The 25118-nt window shown below is 41.1% G+C and overlaps 1 protein-coding gene across 1 annotated transcript; it reads right to left on the reverse strand.

Moving 5' to 3' along the window:
• Nucleotides 1-589: 589 nt before the first annotated feature.
• On the reverse strand, nt 590-23919 carry LOC130412870 (NXPE family member 3-like; the record flags this gene model as incomplete). The annotated part of the gene is made up of 10 exons (XM_056737662.1): nt 590-736; nt 845-1094; nt 1210-1550; nt 1722-1925; nt 17091-17161; nt 17435-17850; nt 17996-18340; nt 19224-19315; nt 23762-23819; nt 23887-23919. Coding segments are annotated over 9 exons (1758 nt in total), but the record flags the coding sequence as incomplete, so codon positions are not given.
• Nucleotides 23920-25118: the final 1199 nt, after the last annotated feature.

Here is a 25118-nt window from a genome sequence, read left to right on the forward strand (position 1 = left end):
ATTTATTTTGCCGTGCACAAAACTGGACGTGTGCTCTTTGATTCCCTGAGCATAAGCAGCACTCGTCCAGTTTTGAGCAAGAGCTAAATAAATCCGCATGCGAGCGACGCACATTTGCGCTACAACAACATGCTATCGACATTTCGCTGTAAAAAGAAGACACAGCTGGCTGCAGGCCAAATCAATCAACAGGCCACCGGGATCGCCCCGGTTCTCCCGATGGACAGTCCGGGCCTGAGCCCAACCATCTATCAAACAAACAAGTAACGGTACATATTTAAACAATAACAGCGGAGTGGGGTATGTGGAGCATTATTCATTTAGATTCAAGTTTATTTATATAGCGCTTTTCAGAATGTGCATTGTTCCAAAGCAGCTTTACAGGAGCAAATAAGAAACAAACTGAAAAACACAGTACATGGTTTATGGTGTTTATAGAACAAGCAAGATCATTCTGATAAATAATTTCTAATAATTAAATAAATAAATGCAGTCTCCCGGTGAGCATGCCAACACCGTACAGGTCCAACCCGGTCCCACTTCGCGCTCGTCACCAGAAAACAGAGCAACAACCACTGAAAAATAGTAATGGTATAATGTAGCTTTATTCATCTGCTGTCCGACATAGACAACAAAACAAGATCGAACCAGAGCCACACAGCCCCAAAAATAAAATATTTCCTCCCAAGATGGCGGAACCACAGCAACATGGGGCATGAAGTCAGCTTCAGATTCTCTATAGGATAACACAAACAATGTGTTAAAATTAATTAATCCATTTTAAAATTGTAGAAATTTCAAATGTGGTAATAAGTTGCATATGTCAACTTGCAAAGGAAAGTACCGGAACTTTTTTCCTTCTTCAAGCATTGGTTTGCTCAGGATCTTTGCATGTGTCAGGAGGGGCAAATATGTGAGAGCAACATATCAAGTTCATTGCCAACGATAACACTGGCTGGATGAATGTCTTCCCTTGAGTAATGACATGAAGTCATCTGCCAGACATCCATATAGACCACTCCTTTAATATCACTGAACATCTTGCTCATCATTGTGTTCAACTGCATCCTGTACCAGTCATTTCCATATTCATTCTATAACAAAACAAACAATTGCCACAAAACAACAGTGTTTCACATCACGCACAAATAAGCATCATAAATAAATGTTTCAACAAAGATTTTGAATTGAAGTGACAGTGTATTGTACCTTTGTTAATCCAGTGTTTCCAGACTTGATAATGATAGTAGTCTCTGGTGCACGCTTCAGCAGACGAATTACTGCTTGACGAATTTTGGCCACTTGATGCACATAAAAGGTTAACGGATGAACAACCAGATGGGCAAATATTGTGAAGACAACAACTGCATGACGGCCGCCAGTTATATAATCAATTTCATTGCTGATATAATGCAGATCAACAGCTGGCATTTTACGAAACTGAAGAGGATGTCCATGTGGCCTCCAGTGAATAATGATATTTTTCTTCAATTCTAGAGCCATCAGGGGTCCATTCTGGGAATCGGTGTGAAGATTTAATCTTTTCAGACCTGAATGAGATAAATAGTCATTTTTTCTTCTACCTCATCCAAGCTTGTCATTGATGTGATTTTTTTTATTTAAGAACAAGGGTTAACTTGAATCACATTTCTCGAATTTGAATCAGCTTCCTTTCTGTGATCAGTTAAACACCTTAAACTAATCCAATAAAAATGACCTACCTGGCACAGTTCTTTCAAAATACTCAAACCACTGTCTTGTGGTAGAGTCTCCCATCATGTAGAGAATCTTATTTGCAAGACAATCTGCCATTTGTGGAGGACTAAACCTTCTAGTGTTACATACAAAAGACTTCCAGACATCTTGGAAATAGAATCCTGCAGGAACTGGTGTGGTCAGACCTGATTTGCATCTCTCTGCATCACCTAATGCAAAGACATTGTTATTTACTTTTAAGGTTTGTGGTAAGAAAGTACATTGAAATACACACTTCCAGTCAAAAGTTTGGGATCACTCACTCATTCTTTATTTATATATTTTTCCAAATTTTAGAATAATAATAAACTCATCAGAACATGGACATAATAATACAGCTGTAATGTGGGAATTATGTTGTGACTAGAAGCATTAAAAATAAATGAAATCTACGTTCTATTTTTGCTCCATAAAAGTAGTCAGCCTTTGACTTGAATCTTGTAAATCGTTCTCTTGACGTTTTATAAGCCAGTTTATTATTGTCTCAACCTGGGACCAGGCTTGTGCCGGTGTTTGGCAATACGGTACAAGTAAAAAAATCAACTGTATAACGGACTTCAAATCTATGTGAAGAAGAATGTCCCTTATTTTTTCCCTTGATTGGTAAAAGGGGTCAAATGACATGTCTAAATGAATATTATCATTTGTTTAAGATGTAAATGTTATGTGTATACACGTTTAAGGTTAAAAAATCCTGTATTTTCCACATAGGCCTACAGTGCATGTTTGTATCTACTCTTTGCCTCGCCTCTCTGAAACGCGCTGATTTTTTATAAAGCTCATCTATCTAAAAATTGTGGTATGCTATGATTAGCCAGTTTGTTAGTGTGTAGTAATTGGTCGAATACTAGAGCATTTCACGGAAATGTAACTCCTCTTACCATATTCGGAACATCAGGATCAAAAGCAATAGTACTTACAGGTGATAAAATGTCATCGGTAGGGGAGAGCAGGGCATGTTGTCATACTGTCTAACATTTACGGAGCACCATAAATCACAATGGTATAAATGTCATGCCAAGTGAAAGAAGGATGTCTTTGGCACATAATTTGATGTCATCCATCCATTTTCTTCCACTTCATCCGGGGCCAGGTCGCGGGGGCAGCAGTCTGAGCAGGGATGCCCAGACTTCCCTCTCCCTAGACTCTTCCTCCAGCTCTTCCGGGGGGACACCGAGGCGTTCCCAGGCCAGCCGGGAGTTATAGTCCCTCCAGCATGTCCTAGGTCTTCCCCGGGGTCTCCTCCCGGTGGGACATACCGGGACCCCTTCCCGGGAAGGCGTCCAGAAGGGAATCCAAAAAAGATGCCCGAGTCACCTCAGCTGACCCCTCTCGATGTGGAGGAGCAGCGAATCTACTATGAGCTCCTCCCGAGTGACCGAGCTTCTCACCCAATCTCTAAGGGATCGCCCAGCCTACCTGCGAAGAAAGCTCATTTCGGCCGCCTGTATCCAGGATCTTGTCCTTAAGGTCATGACCCACAGCTCCACCAACCTGAAGTGAGCAAGCCACCCTTTTCGGACTTAGAACCATGGCCTCGGATTTGGAGGTGCTGAATCTCATCCCAGCCGCTTCACACTCGGCTGCAAACCGTCCCAGTGCTTGCTGAAGGTCCAGCGCCACAACATCATCCGCAAAGAGCAGAGATGAAATCGTGTGGTCCCCAAACCCGACACCCTCCGGCCCCTGGCTGCGCCTAGAAATTCTGTCCATAAAAATTATGAACAGAACCGGCGACAAAGGGCAACCCTGCCGGAGTCCAACCCGCACCTGGAACAAGTCTGACTTACTGCCGGAAATGCGAACCAAGCTCCTGCTCCGGTCTTACAGGGACCGGATAGCCCTTAGCAAGGGGACCGAATCCCATACTCCCAGAGCACCCTCCACATGATGCACATCGTTTCCATCCTTTGCTGGCTGGTTTTCGGGGGCAAGCATTTGGATGTGGCCGGTAGTCCTGTGGAGTTGGTAGTCTGCTTTCAGCAATAGCATTGCTGGGTGAGGTCGAGCTGGTGGTAGCAGAAGCATAACTGGGCATGCTGGCAGGGCAGGGTCCTGAATGGGGCGATCTGTGACGTTGGATGGTGCAAACTTGTTTTCCAGAAATACAACTCGGTTGTAAGGTCGAACCCCAGCCACCCTAAAGCCAGCCTGAATGTTCAAGGGGGTTGCAGCCAGAGGATAGGCAATTACCACAATCCCAGGAATGTCATATATTGACATTGTCTTCCCCGGGTTGTTCCTCATGCAGGAATCACACGCGCCGTGTGTGGCTGTGTGGACCTGTCTAATGGTTGGAGCCGAAGTGAGCAGTGGGGTTGGAATGACAGCATGATTATGCCATTTTATTTGGCATAACTGAGTCCATCAATGGACAGATGAGACTTGTGGTTGTCCAAAAGGAGTAAACATGGCTTTTCAGTGAAACACAAAGTGCTCAAAGGAGATGTTTCAGGAAGTCAACAAAGTGCGTGTCTTTCATCCATCCTGAGGAATTTACCCATCCTTTGCTGCCAGGTGTTTATTTCCTACTGGGACAAGTTGTCACTTGAGACAACATGCCCCAAACTGACATGTGTGCTAATGTTGGCTAAATCTCAAGGTTAGCTCAACATAGCACTTCAGTTAAGGATAAAAAAAGACACATTATGGTCTCTTCCTTTTTGTGCAAAATAATTATTTTTAACAATCATATCTAACAAAGTTGTATTGCATAAAATTTTAAATTCCAAATTTTTTACTTTTTAAGCAGAATTTTTTTGCTAATCTCAGATTAGAGCGATCTTGACCACATGTGAACAGGAAATTGACAATAGAAGAAGAAGTCACAGATTTTTGAGATACACCCTTTAGTGGTTGAGTTATGAACAGTGTGACAAATTACCCATGTGACAACCTATCCCGCTCACCCCTACGTATATCAATTCGACGCTGAATCTGATACGGAAAATGAAGATGATCAAGCCAATACATCAATTTTGCGAGCGCGACTTGAGCAGGATGTAAAGGATTGGTAAGGTTTTATAAAAAAATATTAAGTTAAATAGTTAAAAACTATAGCTAATGGTTTGACCTTTTATATACGACGTTATAAAGACTATAATCAAACAACCATGTACACCATACAGAGTTTGTGTGAGATAGAAACAAGCTCACATTAGAGCAGGGAATGGTAACATATTAAACCACGTGAGTGCGTTGGCCCTTCTTGATCAAGCAGTGTTATGCCACGTCTCGTCGCCGCTCAGCAAAGACAATAAATCCCATTATTAAAACATGACATTTGTTTCCTCTAGTTGGAACACTATTATTGATTATTAGGACTAATGTTGTCTATTTTCACGTTTGCAGATCACAAACACACAAAAAACTCAGACCACGTCCGTGGCAAAGTCTTTTACAATGACAATATACTTACAGGCTGCGAATCTTAAACGATAGTCATGCGAAGTTGCAATGGTTGGAATGGCCCTACTTTTTAACAAAAGCTTTCGTGCATTGTCGCTATTGATATCTTCCAGGTTTGTGAAGCAATCTTCGGTGAAATGCGCTGTACAAACTTGAATATTCGGATTGTGCTTTTCTGGAACAGAGTTTTAAATGAAATGTAACCATTCATTTTTAGTCGTCTCATCTTTTCGAAGGGCAAACAAAGAGGCTTTCTTTTCACAACGAAACACACAGCGTCTGCACAACATGGCTGCGGCAGCGACGATACAATGAGATTTACCAGTACGCCCACCAAACTTGCGTTTACATTTGGGCGGTCTTAGTCAAGTAATACTAGGAAATGAGGTACATTCGTGGGGGTGTGGTGACACGACACGTTTCAAGGAGGTCTGGTTGAGCAATCGCTTTTAGAAAGAATGCATCTTTTGTTTCAACACTTACATTTTTGCAATTGTACGTGTCTAATACATGCATGGGCAATTTATAACACAGAAAAACACAAAAAAACACGTATTCGCGCCACATAACTCCTTTGTGCTTTGCCCTGCAGTCTGGAAAATCTGACAGGGTAAGACAAATCAGAAACCGATACAACTCCGCGAGGGTGAGGTTTTGCTTTTCCAACGCAGCTCGTCTTTCTCTTGGTCTATCTATGGAGCGACCAGAAACAGCAGCACCTTTAACTGACCAGGCTGAATCCAGCCTCTAATTCGCAGTTTCTTATTGCCGCTATCCGTTCCACCTTAAAAAACTGAAGTATCCAAGTTTTTTCTTAGCTCGGGAGTGTGTTTCTGTATGTGTGTGTGTGGGGGGGGGCATTTCTGTGCTTGCGTGTGTCTGGGTGTGTTTGTATCTGTATGTGTGTGTGTGTTTATGGCACCTTTGTGCATGCACGTGTCTGTGTGTGCGCGTGTCTGTGCGTATGTGTGTGAGTGTGTGTGAGAACCATTGCTCTCTATTACATTGGCTACTGTGTATAGAACTTAAACTAATTTTCTGATAGAGTTCGCAGACTTCATATCGGACCTATTGGTTAACGCTGATAAAGTATTTATTGTTGGAGTTTTTAATATCCACGTGGGTAGTGCTAACGATCCATTAGCAGTCGCGTTTAAAGAGCTACTACACTCATTTGGTGTAACATCATACATCAATAGACCTACTCATCGACTTAATCCTACACTAGACTTTATCATATCTCACGGAGTGATCTAACCAATATCGATATCATACCTCAAAGCGACGATGTTTCTGATCACCATCTTATAACATGTACACTGCACACTGCAGAAATCATTTGTATATCTCGTATTCGACAGGGTAGGACAATCACATTAACTTGAAAAAGACAGTTTCGTAAAGAACTTGCCAGATCTGACTTCTTAAATAACCTTACCAACAAATATGGAATCGCTCGATGACATGACCAGCAGTATGGGCACTATTTTCTCTAATACATTGGAAGCGGTGAAGTCACGAATAGTTTCAGTCTGGCTTTAGACCGCATCATAGCAATGAAACTGCACTCGCTAGAATTACAAATGACCTTCTTATTGCATCAGATAAAGGTCAAATCTCTCTCTTAGTCCTGCTTGACCTTAGTGCTGCTTTCGATACTGTAGACCATAAAATACTATTAGATCGTTTACACAATTATACCGGTATTCAGAGACAGGCACGACAATGGTTCAGATCTTACCTAACAGACAGATATCAATATGTCCATTTAAATGGGAAATAGTCAAATCTCACACAAGTAAATAATGGATTACCCCAGGGATCGGTTTTAGGACCCTTGCTTTTCTCTATATACATGCTGCCCCTCGGCAACATTTTTAGAAAACATGGAATTAGCTTCCACTGCTAAATGATACTCAGCTTTATATCTCATCAAGACCAGATGATTCCTTCAAGCTATCCAAACTGGCAGAGTGCATCGAGGACATAAAACATTGGCTGAAAAGTAATTTTCTTCTTTTAAACTCTAGCAAAACAGAAATATTTCTTATAGCACCAAAAACACCTAAACAGCATATCTCAGATTACAATCTGCAAAGTGAAGGCTGCACTGTTACTCCAACAAATACAGTTAAAGACCTAGGCGTTATATAAGACAGCAACCTGTCATTAAAAAATCACATCTCAAATATCACAAATGCAGCCTTCTTCCACCTTAAAAATGTTGCCAAATTACGAAATATTTTTTGTGTTGCTGACACAGAAAAGCTTATTCATGCATTTGTGACCTCAAGACTTGACTATTGTTCTACTCAGTGGTTTTCCTGTATCATCAATAAACAAACTAGAGTTGGTTCAGAATGCAGCTGCCAGAGTTCTTACCAGGTCATGAAAATACGATCACATAACCCCAGTTTTATCATCGCTTCACTGGCCACCAGTTAAGTATCGTATTGATTTAGAAAAAAAAAAATTACTTACAAAGCCTTAAACGGTTTAGCCCCTACTTATTAACTGAGCTTTATCACATTACAACCCATCATGCTCACTAACATCACAAAACTCAGGACTTTTGATAACGCCTAGAATAACTAAATCCACCAAAGGGGGTTGAGCTTTCTCATATGTAGCATCTAAACTCTGGAATAGCCTTCCTGATACTATTCGAGGGTCTGACACACTCTCTCAATTTAAATCTAGAGTAAAGACACATCTTTTCAGCCAAGCTTTAACTTAATGCATAGTTAATGAACAGCAGCTACGCTAAGGAAGAAATTCCGCCAGGTCCAGATGATCGACACATGCACATCCCCGACTAGAGATTACACCAGCTACAGCTGCAGACTGACTGACCATCCCAGCTCCATCCCAGGCAATTCCACAACCACCCAAGAGAAATGCAGCTATCGGACCATCCAAGCACAGACCACTCCATCCCCAACCAAAAGAAAAGACGGACTATTTGTCACGTTAATGCTGAAGCTAAAAATACTTGATATTTAATGCTAAACTTACAATGTCAGCAGTCTGAAGTTATAGCTGCATTCATTGGCCTTGATTGGAGGTTCCTGGGTGGGTGATTGTGGGGAGTGAGGGGACTTGTTGGTTGTGGGGATTCATTTGTTGGGCTGTGTGGGTCCGGTTTGGCCTTGTTTTGTGGTCGATGTCGGACAAAAGAGGAATAAAGATCCAACATGCCATTACTATTTTCCCAGGTTGTTCCTCTGTTTTCTGGTGTCGATTATGGAGTGGGACCAGGTTAACCCTGTACGGTTTTCGGTGAGTGGGACTTTCTGGGTTGCGAATGGTGGGCTCTCCCTCGTGGATATTTGCTCGGGGTCACTGAGTGCAGCTATGACACGTCAGAGGGGATCTGGCCCTCCAGGCCGAGCCTGATTTCTCCCGAGGTTTTTTTCAATCAATCAATAAATCATTGGAGTTTGGATTCCTCGCCACAGCAGGGCAGTGTTGGCCTAGTCACCGGGAGACTGAATTTATTTATTTATTAATTAGATACTATTTTTTAGAATGACACAATGCACTGTGCTGTGTTTTACCTTTTCTGTTTTTCCTGTTTGCCACTGTAAAGCTGCTATGGAACAATGCACATTGTGAAAAGCGCTATATAAATAAACTTGAATTGAATTGAGTGTGTGCGCGTGTCTGTGCGTGCCTGTTAGTCAACTTCAAGAGGAACCTCCATCACCCACTCCCCTACCAATCACAATATTACTTTGATAGAACATTTTTTTAGGCAGCCTTTCTCCACTCTGAATATTTATCACATCAAATAGTACCTACCTGTTTGAAGGTACAATATTGTAGTCCACAGCATTAAATACGGTTTATGCATAATTGGGTAAATTTCGTGTACATTCGTAAAAAGCCAAGTATGTACAGTTTTGTTTTGTGTATGTTAAATAAATGATGGGTATACAATGGGTCTTATGGTTTCATATACATACAGTCCCCCCCATATCTGCTTTAAGAAATAGACCGTCCTCTACGGCCACCACGCGCGCATTTCTTTTAAATTACTGCAAATTAGCGCCTTCTTTAAAATGCATTTAAAACAAATTCATATTTTTTGAGAAATTTTGTTAATATTGTATATGATATCATTCCCCCGCAATTAATCAGAATGTATTTTTTATTACCCGACGCGCCCGTCCCGCGGATCACTGACTTTCTATCATGGTCTATGGACCCCCTGAAGTTGCCTTGGCCAGATAGATAGATAGATAGATAGATAGATAGATAGATAGATAGATAGATAGATAGATAGATAGATAGATAGATAGATAGAGAAATGATTCTGAGGAGGATAATCATGTTCCTCGCTTACATTATCGTCTGTCTCATTTAAAGGAAACCTTTGTTCAGAGGCCATTTCAATAGAGAGTTGATAAAGAGAGAGCAAAGAGAAATGGTTTAGAATGCTTCTGTGCAAGCTTTTATATGTTTGCTCCTACCCTGTAAACCACAAAAAGTATGTTTTCCCATCCCCCACGGCACAAGAAATATAAACGTTCTCACAAGAATTTTGTTTTTCCCTCGCCCATGGTATGAGAAATTAGGATACCCCCTACCCCCATGTCATGCGAACTTTCAGAGGATCTCACAATATTACAGGTATGGTTATGTTAGATTTTTGAACATTATAAAGAAAATATGAATTTACAGGGAATATTATAAGATTATAGCATGTTATAGTGATCTCAATATCACCCAAAACAAATGGGTGTGAAATCTCTTATGTTTTATACAGCTGAAAGAGCTTGCGGTCAAAGTGACCCCGATGAACACTGATTCTACAAAGTGTGTGTAAGGTATTGACAAAAAAAATCACATCATGTTAATTTTGTGTCCACTGTGTTATCTTCATTAAATAAGGAAAAGTCGTTAAATCTGAAGAAAAAAAATGATATCAATCACTTATTAACAGATGTTAAACATTGACTTCTATTGTGTAAAGAGAAAGTCAATGGGGACGAATGTTTTTTTGTTTAACTTATTAACTTAACTAAAACAACACAGCCTAAGTCTATTCCAAATACCTTGCCATTTAACTCCGTAGTCGAGTAAAATTAATTATATCTAAATGCTAGGCTGAAAGTCAGTTCTATACAGGGTATAGCGTTAGTCTTCACGGAGGTAAATGGCAAAATGTCCCATAGGTAATGTGAGTGGTCCTGTACTGAAATATTAGTGGGCAGGTGATGAGCATTAAGGTGTTTATTGAAAGGCTGTTGGGGAGGCTGTCTGGACGGTGTCGGCACGGCAGCATTTAAGAAATCTAGAATATACTGTGAGTTTGTTGTGGAAAGAAAGCTCTTATTCCTGACCTTCATTTTTATTTTAAACACGCATTAAATGCTGAAATATAAATAAAAAAATCCAGTGACACAGATAAACATAACCAGACCAACAATGTAAAAATCTGCAAGTGGTCCAAGCTCGACTCGAACCAGCCAAAGACGCTACATGAGACTGCGAGCCAACCATTACCCCCAGTTCCCACTGCATGCGTGAACTGCGCCATCAGCATATCTAAATCATCAATACACCTGCAGATTCGCGAGGGAATTCACACCGGATGCGTTTGTAAAGCATGACAGCAGCTGCATCAAATGTACAAGGTGAGCAAGCCAACCACACAGGATGCATTCGTTCACTACGTTTAATCTTTGTTTTTAACATACTCCTAGTCTTGCAAAAAAAAACATCAGGCTTGCTTATTCTGTGCATTCTGAGGACTTTTATTGCCCAACAATTTTTATTAGTCCATCTTAAGTGTGCTGTCATTTCAGCGGAGCTTGATCGCACAGCAAAAATAGAACCGGCAGCGAAACCATCACATCAGTGATAGACAGATGGATAGATGCCAGACAGAGAGAGATCGCAGATAGATAGATAGATAGATAGATAGAGAAATGATTCGGAGGAGGATAATCAGGGTCCTCCCTAAGATAAAGCAAAGGTTTCCTGTAAATGAGACAGACGATAGAGGCCATTTCAATAGAGAGTTGATACAGAGAGAGCCCACAGACCACAAAGAGAAATGGTTAAGAATGCTTCTGTGAAAGCTTTTATATGTTTGCTCCTACCCTGTAAACCACAAAAAGAAATTTCCATCCCCCACGGCACAAGAATTATAAACGTTCTCACAAGAATTTAGTTTTTCCCTCGCCCATGGTAAGAGAAATTAGGATACCCCCTACCCCCATGTCATGAGGACTATCAGAGGTTCTCGCAATATCATAGGTATGGTTATGTTCGATTTTTGAATATTATAAAGAAAATATGAAATTATAGGGAATATTATAAGATTATAGCATTTTATAGTGATCTAAATATCACCCAAAACAAATGGGTGTGAAATCTCTTATGTTTTATACAGCTGAAAGAGCTTGGTCAAATTGACCCCAAGGATTCTACAAAGTGTGTAAGGCATTGAAAAAAATAAAAAAATCCTGCTGCTATTGCTCTGCTCAAGCATGCACTGTGAACAGGGGGTTAGAATAACAGCAACTACTTGCATTGTAAGTCGCATAAACATACTTAAAATTCTGTAATCATTTACCCAACTTCTTGACTTTTCAAACATGCACGACTATAAACTTTATAAACACAAAAGAAGTTATTTTAAAGAAACTAAGTAACAAAAAACTGTTCGTCCCCGTTGACTTTTTCTTTATTCAAAAGAAGTCAATGGGGACCAATGGTAAATGATGACAAAATCTTATTTTTTGGGGTGAACTATCTTTAATAATGACTTGACCTAGTTTTACATATCACACCTTGCTTCCTGGAACATACTGCATTAGTTATATGTTTTTCTTTTCAGCGAGCTTTTCTTTCATGTCTTTGCATTTTTTGTTTTCCACAAAGTTAACATGGATATGGATTTGAAATGATACGAGTCTCCGACTAAGAGCGTGCAAACCCAGAAGAGGAGGGGCTATGTGTATTAGCTAATAAATTATGTAAGCATATTGGTTGCTATATTCAATTTGAAATCCAATATGCAAAATGGCAATGCAGTATGTAAAATGACAATTCAATTGTGTATCTAAATATACATTTCAAATAACATATTTGTATCATTAAGTGCAAAATAAAATTCAATTATATCAATTACATTTGTCAGTTCCTATAGTAGTTTTAATAAGTTATTTAAATGGCTATTTTTAAGTCTCTTTCAGTTGCAAAATGAAAATGAAAATGAATTCCCTGGATTGATTATAAATGTTTAAGATAGTCAAGCAAAGCTGTAGCAAAAAGAAAATTCTAATTTCATTTTCCATAAATGCATAAACATTAACAGGTTAAACATTTGGGATTGCATTTTAATTTACTCACAGCGCGTTGAGTGTTGCAAAATACAATGTTGACTTTACAATGCATTTCGAGCTGACCATGCCTCCTCCCCATTACAGCGTCATTGCGTGAAGGTGGAGCCAGCATCGCTAGTTACGTGTGTTGTTTTGAGGTTTTGAAAACACATATGACTGCAGATATCATAAAAGCGTTGAATCGCTTGCACATACACATTTTCATCATAAACACTTTCAGTATTCTTTGTCTTCGTCAATATCTTAACATCCATCCATCCATCCATCCATCCATTTTCTTCCGCTTATCCGGGGCGTGGGGGCAGCAGTCTTAGCAGGGATGCCCAGACTTCCCTCTCCCTAGACACTTCCTCCAGCTCTTCCGGGGGGACACCGAGGCGTTCCCAGGCCAGCCGGGAGACATAGTCCCTCCAGCGTGTCCTAGGTCTTCCCCGGGGTCTTCTCCCGGTGGGGCATGCCCGGAACACCTTCCCGGGAAGGCGTCCAGGGGGCATCCGGAAACGATGCCCGAGCCACCTCAGCTGGCCCCTCTCGATGTGGAGGAGCAGCGGATCTATTCTGAGCTCCTCCCGAGTGACCGAGCTTCTCACCCTATCTCTAAGGGATCGCCCAGCCACCCTGCGGAGAAAGCTCATTTCGGCCGCCTGTATCCGGGATCTTGTCCTTACGGTCATGACCCACAGCTCATGACCATAGGTGAGAGTAGGAACGTAGATTGACCAGTAAATCGAGAGCTTCGCCTTGCGGCCCAGCTCCTTCACCACGACAGACCGGTACAGCGACTGCATTACTGCAGAAGCTGCACCGATCCGTCTGTCAATCTCCCGTTCCATCCTTCCCTCACTCGTGAACAAGACCCCAGATACTTGAACTCCTCCACTTGAGGCAGGAACTCTCCACCTACCTGAAGTGAGCAAGCCACCCTTTTCCGTCTGAAAACCATGGCCTCAGATTTGGAGGTGCTGATTCTCATCCCAGCCGCTTCACATACGGCTGCAAACTGTCCCAGTGCATGCTGAAGGTCCTGGTCTGATGGGGCCAGCACGATGACATCATCCGCAAAGAGCAGAGAGGAAATCGTGTGGTCCCCAAACCAGACGCCCTCCGGCCCCTGGCTGCGCCTAGAAATTCTGTCCATAAAAATTATGAACAGAACCGGCGACAAAGGGCAGCCCTGCCGGAGTCCAACATCCACCGGAAACAAGTCTGACTTACTGCCGGCAATGCGAACCAAGCTCCTGCTCCGATCGTACAGGGACCGGATAGCCCTTAGCAAAGGGTCCCGAATCCCATCCTCCCGGAGCACCCTCCACAAGATGGGAGGGTGGGACACAGTTGAATGCCTTCTCCAAATCCACAAAACACATGTGGATTGGTTGGGCAAACTCCCACGAACCCTCAAACACCCTGGAGAGGGTATAGAGCTGGTCCAGTGTTCCACGACTGGGACGGAAACCACACTGTTCCTCCTGAATCCGAGGTTCTACCATCGGCCGGATTCTCCTCTCCAGTACCCTAGCAAAGACCTTCCCGGGGAGGCTGAAAAGTGTTATCCCCAATAGTTGGAGCACACCCTCCGTTCCACCTTCTTAAAAGAGGGACCACCACCCCGGTCTGCCAGTCCAAGGGCACTGTCCCCGACCGCCACGCGATGCTGCAGAGGCGTGTCAACCAAGACAGACCCACAACATCCGGAGACTTGAGGTACTCAGGGCGGATCTCATCCACCCACGGTGCCCTGCCACCGAGGAGTTTCTTGACTACCTCAGTGACTTCAGCCCGGGTGATGGGCGAGTCCGCCTCCGAGCCCTCGGCCTCTGCTTCCTCAATGGAAGACGTGACGCGGGATTGACGAGATCCTTGAAGTATTCCTTCCACCGCCCGATGATATACCCGGTCGAGGTCAACAGCTGCCCCCCTCCACAGTAAACAGCGTTGGTAGGGCACTGCTTCACCCTCCTGAGGCGCCGGACGGTTTGCCAGAATCTCTTCGAGGCCGACCGATAGTCTTTCTCCATGGCCTCACCGAACTCCTCCCAGGCCCGAGTTTTTGCCTCCCCAACCACCCGGGCTGCAGTCCGCTTGGCCTGTCGGTACCTGTCAGCTGCAGCCAAGGGTGTCCTGGTGCCATGTGCACTGATGGGTACCCTTATGCTTGAACATGGTGTTTGTTATGGCCAAACTGTAACTAGCACAGAAGTCCAATAACAGAACTCCGAGGGGGCCGTTCCTCCCAATCACGCCCCTCCAGGTGTCACTGTCGTTGCCCACGTGGGCGTTGAAGTCCCCCAGCAGAACGACGGAGTCCCCAGTCAAGGCGCTTTCCAGCACCCCTCCCAGAGTCTCCAAGAAGGCCTGGTACTCTACACTGCCATTTGGCCCATAGGCATAAACGACAGTGAGAGACCTATCCCCGACCTGAAGGCGCAGGGAAGCGACCCTCTCGTTCACCGGGGTAAACTCCAACACATGGCGGCTGAGCTGGGGGGCTATAAGCAAACCCACACAAGCCCGTCGCCTCTCACCCTGGGCAACTCCAGAGTGGTGAAGAGTCCATCCTCCCTCGAGGAGTGTGGTTCCAGAGCCTAAGCTGTGCGTAGAGGTGATCCCGACTATCTCTAGTCGGAATCTCTGAACCTCACGCACAATCTCCGGCTCCTTCCCCGTCAGAGAGGTGACGTTCCATGTCCCTAGAGCTAGATTCAGCGTCCAGGGATCGGGTTGTCGAGGCCCCCGCTTTCGACTACCACCCGAACCACTTTGCACCGGCCCCTTACGGTCCCTCCTGTAGGTGGTGGGTCCACGGGAGGGTGGCTCCACGTCCCTCCTTCGGGCTGAGCCCGGCCGGACCCCATGCGGAAGGCCCGACCACCAGGCACTCGCATACGAGCCCCAACCCCGGGCCTGGCTCCAGGGTGGGGCCCCGGCTGCGCCATGCCGGGCGACGTCACGGTCCTCGAATTTGTTGTCATCATAAGGGTTTTTGAACCGCTCTTTGTCTGACCCGTCGCCTAGGACCTGTTTGCCTTGGGAGACCCTACCAGGGGCATATAGCCCCAGACAACATAGCTCCTAGGGTCTTTCGGGAACTCAAACCCCTCCACCACGTTAAGGTGGCAGTTCAAGGAGAGGGAATATCTTAACATAATCATTCAGAAAAAAAAAGAACTGTTTTTGTGGCGCAACGTTTCCTTAACTTCAGGAATCGAGCTACAGATCCAAAAGACAATAATTAAAATACTTTATTTTCATGATGAAAACGCTTATGAGAAAGTCAAGTGATTATGAGACTTTCAACAGGCGAGAGCATCGCTTGATATGGCAGATAATTTTAGCAAGTAATTGTTTTCTTTGTGCTCCAATTCGTGTGCATACTATTTAATGTTTTTATCAGATTTGCAGCAGCACATCCATGCCCCTTAACTACCGTTGATGTCTCCGACTTTTGTGGAAAAAGAGCTCCTATTGCTGGCTTTATATATTGACCACGCATTAAATGCTTTAATATAAACAAATAAACTAACATGGGATATTAATGATGTAAAAATGTTTCTTTGGTCAGCACGGGACTCGAACCCGCAAATGAAGAAATATGCGAAAGTGACGCCATGCAATTTACCACCCCACCAACAACGTCAACTTTTAATTTACACTTAAATTTAGTGATATTAGTGATTAAATCCGTTTTTGCCTGTATTCCCGGATTGACCAGTTTTTGGTAAACCTTGTTTCTTTCACCATGTTGGACTGTTTCTGTTTTGGAAGTTTTTTGGTCCGGAATAAACCTTTTTTGAGCACTTATTCTCAAAGAACACTATTTTCCATGTTTTTCCACCACTTCTTGCCTTCACGAGCCTGGGGTTTAACGATTCTGTTAGTTGATTTATATTCATGACACCATGAATATTATGTTAAATTTGTATTTGACCACTGCATGCATGTTGACTATTGTACAACAAAAGTGAGTACAAAAAAGGGGACCTCATTAGCTAAATCATCACGATTACAATAGTTCATCCTTTACTAAAATATACTATGGAATCAAAGATATATTTATCATATTTCATTAAACACCTGACAAATTAATAGTAAGCTTTACCTTCCATTTATATCTCATTATTGGTTGATATTTGAAAAAGTTATTAAACTTTGTTGACACTAAACACTGACGTTTGCTTATGTTTTCAACCTATTTTTGTAATGCATTAATCACGTCATAATACCGACTATGGTAATAAAAGCCTCATCAATTACCGCAACATATAAATGTTTCACCTCTCAAGCCTATCTGGGACGCTTTTTAAATCAGTATTAAAGGAATTTCCATATTTTCTTGGCGCTTATTTGCTACTATTTATTAATTATTTTGTCCAAGTAATCAATTTCAAATATATATTTATTAACAAAAATGCAGTTTTCTAGACGGATGTGATTCTGTCGGCACAATTATATTTGTATCCAAACATTGAAACATACACCCTCAGATTAAAATAGTTTTTAAGAGCATGAGAAACTTTTGTCAAGTGATCCAAAATGTTTGACTGGAAGTGCATTAGTCCTAGCTGAACATACCAATACTTGAAGAGTTGGAAAGAACATTTATAATGCGTGTGTCTCCAGGAATCCCAACATTTGTTAATTTGCTGTAGAGAAAAAATATATAAATAATTAAACATTTATATATAAATGTGTTAAAAGTTATAAATTATGAAATACAACTGAAATGTTTAAATTTCACCATATAAATAGATTGTATGACATAAAACCATTTTGTAGAACAATGAAAAGGTCATGGATTTTTTTTCTCAACAAACACAACTATAGTACTTGTATATATTAAATGGTTTAATTTGAAAAGACTGCAAGTTGATTTGGAAAACAACATATCTTACATTGACCCCAAGTTTCTCTTTTACCTTGTGATAAGTTGCTTCTCTAAAGGAGTTAATGGACTTTGATATGGTCCTCTTTCATGATACACCCAGTTATCACAGTAAAGTTGTTTTGGTCTCTCACACTGCCACACCGTCTCAGATTTTCCATCCTTATATTCACAGCAGCAGTTGCCTTTACTCCAACTTCCATCATTGCCCCATTTAAGATTACACTCCACTTTTTCACTTATCCTGACTCCATTGGGCCCTGGTCCTACAAAGTATCCATAATAGTGGTTGCGTGGGAATGAAGACTCCCGGTACTTTTTAAAAAACTGCACAACTTCACTGGAGTGCATCAGACGCACAGACACTTGTGCTTGTCCTTCCCAAGGTAACAGAAGATCAACAGTGTATGTTCCATTACGATGATCAATAACTTCCCCGTAAACACTTGCCTTCAAGTAAAAGCATCATAAAAATAAATTAATACATTGTTTTATTTACTCCATAAGCAAGTTAATGTAGATAAAACACTATGTAACAATAAATATTCTAGTTTGACAGTAATATATTCAAACTCAAGTGTACTCAGAAACATACCTTTAATTTTAAGTTGAATAGCTTTACTTGGAAAAAGTCACCTCCATATGTTTTCAAGTTCTTGATGTGATCTCTGGCAGTGATAGTAACAGGGATTTTATCGCCTATTTTGTAAGTGTCATTGAGTCTTACAATAGAGAATGTTGTGTAGACTGGACTCGTGGTCAGATTCAGTTGAGTGATTTCATGATCTGGACCAGGCCAGTCAAAAGCCTTCTGTAGTCTATCCCACTCCTCCTGACTGATTCCCATGTCAAACGCTGATATTCCGGATGATGCATTTGTGCAAGAAGCTTTAGGACTGGGGGGACCAAATCTTCTCACCGTTAGCAATGTCGGTAAAACCTATGAAAGACAGCGGAACAGAACCAACAGGCTAGGCAACTGCTTGATTTAACATCAAATAACAATCATTATGAAATATCAAGTCCATGTCCCACCCAAAAAAACTCAAAGCAAATGTGTGTATTCGGATGTGTGAGCACATCTCTCCATGTATGTATGTAATATTTGTAGAATGTTACAGGCTAATGTTGTGAAGCAGTAAAGGAAGAATCATGTATTGTGTTCGTCTTGTCTGCTGTTGAGCTGTTGTGTCCCACTAGCTTCACATCTGTGATATTTCAAGAATTGATGTTGTTACTCTTAAAGAAAAGGGGGGGTTCTATTCGAAGAACTACAGCTGTGTTCAAAATTATTCAACCCCCAATGCTGTAAATGGTTTTAGAGAATTTAGTGATTTAGTGACATTTGTAATTGTATTCAGAATGAAATCCTACAAGGACTTCTTAAAGAACCATATGCAACTAAAATGACATCAATTAGTTTTGTAATACAGTAGTAAATGTTTCTTTTGTGAATTCTTCATTGACATAATTATTCAACCCCTTAAAGACTACCACTCTGAAGAACAGAGGTTCAATGAAGTGTTTTCAATCAGGTATTGAAAACACCTGTGGATATCAGGGAGCAGCAATAAAGCCTAATAAGCACCAATTAGGCAGCTTTAAAATGACTGCGATACTCCGCTCCTTCTAGACATTTACTGGTGTGGTTACAAATATGGTGAGGTCAAGAGAATGGTCCAGGAAGACAAGAGAACAGGTGATTACTCTTCACAGGAAGGGCAATGGCTATAAGAAGATTGAAAAGATGTTAAACATACCAAGAGACACCATAGGAAGCATCATTCGCAAATTCAAGGCAAAGGGCATTGTTGAAACGCTACCTGGTCGTGGCTGAAAGAAGATGCTGACTTCGACTGCTGTGAGCTACCTGAAGTGTAGAGTGGAGAAAAGTCCCTGTGTGACTGCTGAGGAACTGAGAAAAGATTTGTCAGATGTGGGTACTGAAGTTTCTGCTCAGACAATACGGCGCATCCTGCGTAATGAAGGCCTCCATGCCAGAACTCCCAGGCGCACCCCCTTGCTGTCCCCAAAGAATAAGAAGAGTCGACTGCAGTATGCCAAAAGTCATGTGGACAAACCACAGAAGTTTTGGGATAGTGTTCTGTGGACTGATGAAACAAAATTAGAACTGTTTGGGCCCATGGATCAACGCTATGTTTGGAGGAGGGCCTATGAAGAAAAGAACACCTGCCTACTGTGAAGCATGGCGGGGGGTCAATCATGCTTTGGGGCTGTTTTGCTTCTGCAGGTACTGGGAAGCTTCAGCGTGTGCAAGGTACCATGAATTCTCTTCAGTACCAGGAGATATTGGATGACAATGTGATGCAGTCCGTCACAAACCTGAGGCTTGGAAGACGTTGGACCTTTCAACAGGACAATGATCCCAAGCATACCTCCAAGTCCTCTAGAGCATGGTTGCAGATTAAAGACTGGAACATTTTGAAGTGGCCATCGCAGTCACCAGACTTAAATCTGATTGAGAACCTCTGGTGGGACTTAAAAAAAGCAGTTGCAGTGCGCAAGCCTAAGAATGTGACTGAACTGGAGGCTTTTGCCCATGATGAATGGGCGAAGATACCCGTAGATTGCTGCAAGACACTTGTGTCAAGCTATGCTTCACATTTAAAAGCTGTCATAACTGTAAAAGGATGTTGTACTAAGTACTAAGATTGAATTTCACTTGGCGGTTGAATAAAACTGATAATGATGTGAGCTCAGAAAAGACATTTGTGGTTATTTCATTATAAATGTTATGTTATATTTGTCTGACCTACACGTGACTCTTTGATTTAATTGTAAGCAGGATGACTGAATGATCATAATCAATGTCAAACCGACCAAAACAATCAATTTCAGTGGGGGTTGAATAATTTTGAACACAACTGTACATGCGTGTAAAGGTAATTGCTGGTGATGCAATGGCACATTGCATGCTGAGGTCATTTAATATTAACTTTCCTGCATTTGATGAAATATTGAACTGTAACATTCCTGGGTTATGCGGGTAACCTGCAAATCTGAAAAATGTTGATACATTTCGATAAATAGACTCAATTTGAAATCATCTTGATGGTTGCCTTTATTTTAGAAAAGCAGAACTTGTGTTCATTGGTCTGTGGTCGTCCTGCTTGTGGTGTGTTCAATTTTACTCATATGAAACATATTTCTGATACATAGCATTCCTTTTTGGCCTCTTGCATTTGCAACACATTTAGGTTTTTCGAAATCTATTCTTAATTTAGCCTCTTCAGTGTTGTTTGGCAAGTTACGTCCGTTACCCTGCATTACCTACAGGTGGCTAGTAATTTTGGAAAAGAACAAGGCACAGTTTCAAGCCCTGTTCATAGGTATAATTTTCGATTTTTTTTTTATTATATTTATAAAGTTGAATTATTGATACCATTTATAAGTAGGCTAATATTAGGCATTATTATTGACACCCCATGTTGAAACATTTAATAATTACAAACAAAAACACACACAATGGGGGGCAGACAAAGTTACAAAGAAATACTTCAAAAATTGTAAACCAAAAACTTCCCACGTGGGGTCAAAACCAGAGAGAAACAAAAACCTAAACGAGACAGGAATTTAGAGAAGGCAAGAGTTACTTAAATATATCACGACAAGAGGTAATAAAAAAAAACAGCACACCAAAGCAAACACAAGGGCATTAAATAGCTTTCCTGTAGCTCGGTGGTAAGAGCATTGCGTTAACAACGCAAGGTTGCGGGTTCGATCTCAGGGGATTGCAAATACCTATGTAAAATGTATAGGATAAAGCAATGTAAGTCACTTTGGATAAAAGCGTTTGCCAAATGACTAAATGTAAATATGGAGACTAACAAAGCAGGAATACAATGGGCAGGTGTGGGTAATGAAACACAGGTGGAAAGCTATACGAGGAACAAGAGGGATGGGGCCGAAGACGAAACCGGGGATTGCATGATCGACAATAATAGGCTCGTTTGATATGCACCTTTCCCCGCCTGAAATGAAGACGAGAGTAGGGGGCTGCATTAAGGGGAGGAGTCAAAAAAGTTCAAGGAAGCCTGACACTGAATCTCACTGTATTTTTGGACTGAAACGTCAGCAATAGAAGAGATTGCGTTCGTGTTTTTTTAATCGAGAACGAAGCAGATGCAATTAATATACCCCTATTTTTACATGAAGATGAGGACAATCTTTTTATCTATTATTAAAATTAATAAAATTATAAAATTGCTTTCAAGGCACAGTGACCCTAATAACAAATGTTTATCTTTTTGCTTGGAACATTCCTAGAATTCGTAATTTTGTCGAAAGAAGTGGTCAATTTGTACAGTCCTTCTGACTTTCAAAGTCATTTCAGACTTTCTAAAAAGCATGTGGAGGTATGTAGCCTAAATGGTGTAAGAAGCAACCTACACGTCATTATAAGATGCTGTACATTGATATATAATATAATTATATGTGTGCATATAGCATTTGTTTTGATGGATTGACTTAAACAAGTAATAACTAAAACGAAACAAATCGAATAAAGCACATGCCCTTATTAGGCTACATTAAAACATTCCTTTATAGTATACGATTTTACCAAGGTGTTTTCATCATCAAATATAAAAAATATATAAACTACTATAAATTGTGAACTTAAAAACCAGAGGACATTCTTAGCCAATGAACATTAAGCTGTGTCTTCAACAAGTCGTTTCCCATCATGCTTTTGATCAGCGCAGTAGTGGGAGAGCCACTGCACCCTGTCGGAACACGATCCGGGATGCCTGCACGATCCGTCCACGAATGTGTATAATGACGTAGTAGAAACGCGCCTGCGCAAATGATAATTCTGTTTTGCGACGATTTACAACACTGCACGATTTGTTCAACGCTTGCGCATCTTTGTACGGCTAGACTTTCATTCACTCACAGCGAAAGAAAAGATAATCACAGTTAAAAATAGCTATAAAATTAAATTAACAACAATGATTTCTTAAATGCAATTACCAAGTGGATTTTTTTATCATTAATTTTGTGATATTATAATAAATATCTCAGATGGATATTTTGGACACATTCAGCCTAATTTCTCCTTTTATCATTATTCACAGTATAAATTATGACTCAAATTAAATCAAAGTCTATTATTACTATTATTTAAATTTTTGAAGGGATTATTCAGATTGATATATAAGTCTACATAGATCTATACTAATACAAAATTACTCAATTTAAAGTTGACTTATATTAGCAGCTTTTAATACAAAAACAACCCGTCTTTGACAATACTACTGACCTCAGATTGAAACACGGCAAGTTAATTAGGCCTAATGCCATACAGCAATGAAATCGCAAAGGGGAGTATGAAGGAAACTGAAGGTTTGCAGTGACAAAAAGACACAGATTTTAGACATGTAACCAAGATCTTGTATGTTCCTGTAACAACTCCTTTGTTATTTTGGATTGCAACCATGTTAACACATCGTAATGCATAGTGTAAGCTAAATAAATAAAAATAAAAAAATAGACCCGGCATAAACTGAAAATGAAAAACACAATTTAGCCTACAAAAATATGCCGTCAGATATGCCGCCTGGCCGTCAAGTGTTTCATCACATGCGTGATACCAATAGTGTAGGGAAACCGTGATGTTTCCTACTACATAATTAAGCGCATGCACAAAACAGATCGCGCGGCATCCTGGATCGTGTAGAATGAAGAATTTGATACAGCTGCCTAGCCCACAAGAGTTTTTTGACACACGTCAGCATGACATCAGAAAAAAGCGGACGTAACTCAGACACATTTCTTACCCGCATGCATCTCGGCATGACCCCCCTGATCGGTTCTGTTCAGATTTTGCCATCTCAAACGAGCCTATTATGTTTCTCTCCACAAACAAACAAAGGCTTTGTCATGACTTTGCCACAAGACCAAGAAAAACATGACATGATGAGGCAGAATCGTGACAAACCATCCTGGACCTCACTAATTTTCCAACCATGTCTAAAGGTCACGAATAGGGCAGACGTTTTAGAACCTGTTCGGAGACATCCTTATTTGACCCAACCAATTCAGATATTGTAGTCACTATTAATAAGTTAATGTGTTGGATCAAGTGTGTCGGAAAAAGATTATAAGTGCACAATGGTGTAGGAAGCTTTTCAAAAGTGAGGGGGGATGGATGTGGTTTGTTAATGTGACCAGACACCAATTGACCACTGAAAAGAGAGCGACTACGCCACCCTGGATACTCGCCAGGGACGAGATAATATTCTTATACTTTAAGCACACAGATGAATTTCAGGAAGTGGCAAGAGACGTGAGCGTAGAAATATATATATATACGTAAACACCACACAGGATTTACACTTACCTGTAGAGGGGCAACGCCAACCAAATGTCAGCCACAGGGTTTTTCCAAACGTGCTGTTCTACAAAGAAATGCTAACATTAGCTACCACATGCTACCAATAATATAGCCCACACACCACTACATACCTGCCGACCGACCAGATGTAACACCGAAGCAAAAAAGAGGCAGGACCAGTGATATCAAATCCTTTCACAAGGGATATATATACACACCCCCGGTATCGACTGATAGGACAGCTAATAATCAAATCCACCAATCGGTGCAATGGAAGACTTATTAGCCCTGCCACAATCAACAATAAAAACGATGAATGCAATGACAGAAGGGTACAAAAGGTATAACATACAAGATATAAAAAGCTTCCCATTTAAATGAGTGATACTAGAAACGTATAAAAACACATTCGGAACACACAGAAAATATGTCAAAACTCTGTTGTGAAAATACACAACAGTAGACTTGCTAAAGAATCAGAATCTGAAATACTTTAATAATCCCAGGGGGAAAAGACAGTGGTATGCTTGATAGTGACATGGGTCTGACAGGACTGTGACTGAGTGGCCGTTTACACAAGACAGTTTTCAAGTGAAAGCGCAAAACATTTTATGTGATTTGGACTTCCCGTTTACACGGAAAACAGTTTTTTTGGGGACTGATAATGCAAACTTTTGTAAACGGATTTCAAAGTGCAAGTTTTTGAAAACGCAGCCTTTGTCGTATCCATGTATAAGGCAAGATGGAACTTTCCGATGACGTCACTCGCATGCGTATTACGCACTTGGTCACGCGAGTATAGCCAAAACAATATGGCGACTAACCATATTGTGAGATCTCGCTGCTCAACTATGTATTAATGGTTCCCCAGCAAAATGTGGATTTGCTGCACCAATAAGACCAGCGGAGACGCACTATTTAGATTCGGCAGACGTCGACTAACGGTATTAAAAAGCACTTTTGGCTTATAACTGTGCATGTGTATGTGCCAAGGCACATCCTGTTTCTTTACACAACAACATCGCCATCCACTGGCCTGGCATGCATACTACATACTTTTTATCCGTTATCCTGGATCCGTGAAAATGCAGAAAGTTTTGATAATGCTGCCATGTGTACGTGAAGCTTTTATAAAACGCAAAGGAAAAAACTTTTCAGTTTTTCCATCGTGTTAAAGTGTCCTATGAGTGCTAAAGCACACACAAAGCTTTTTCTCTGGTGGTATAAATAATGTAAGAATTTACGGTTTTAAAATAATATACACTTGTTCTTTTAACAGGTACAATCAAACAAAACAGGTAAGTATCCACAGAAGTATACAGCTAATAAAAAAAATCAAAGCTAAAAATATCAAAATCAATTG

The sequence above is a fragment of the Triplophysa dalaica genome, chromosome 23, assembly GCF_015846415.1.
Source record: "Triplophysa dalaica isolate WHDGS20190420 chromosome 23, ASM1584641v1, whole genome shotgun sequence".
In the NCBI taxonomy this organism is placed as follows: domain Eukaryota; kingdom Metazoa; phylum Chordata; class Actinopteri; order Cypriniformes; family Nemacheilidae; genus Triplophysa; species Triplophysa dalaica.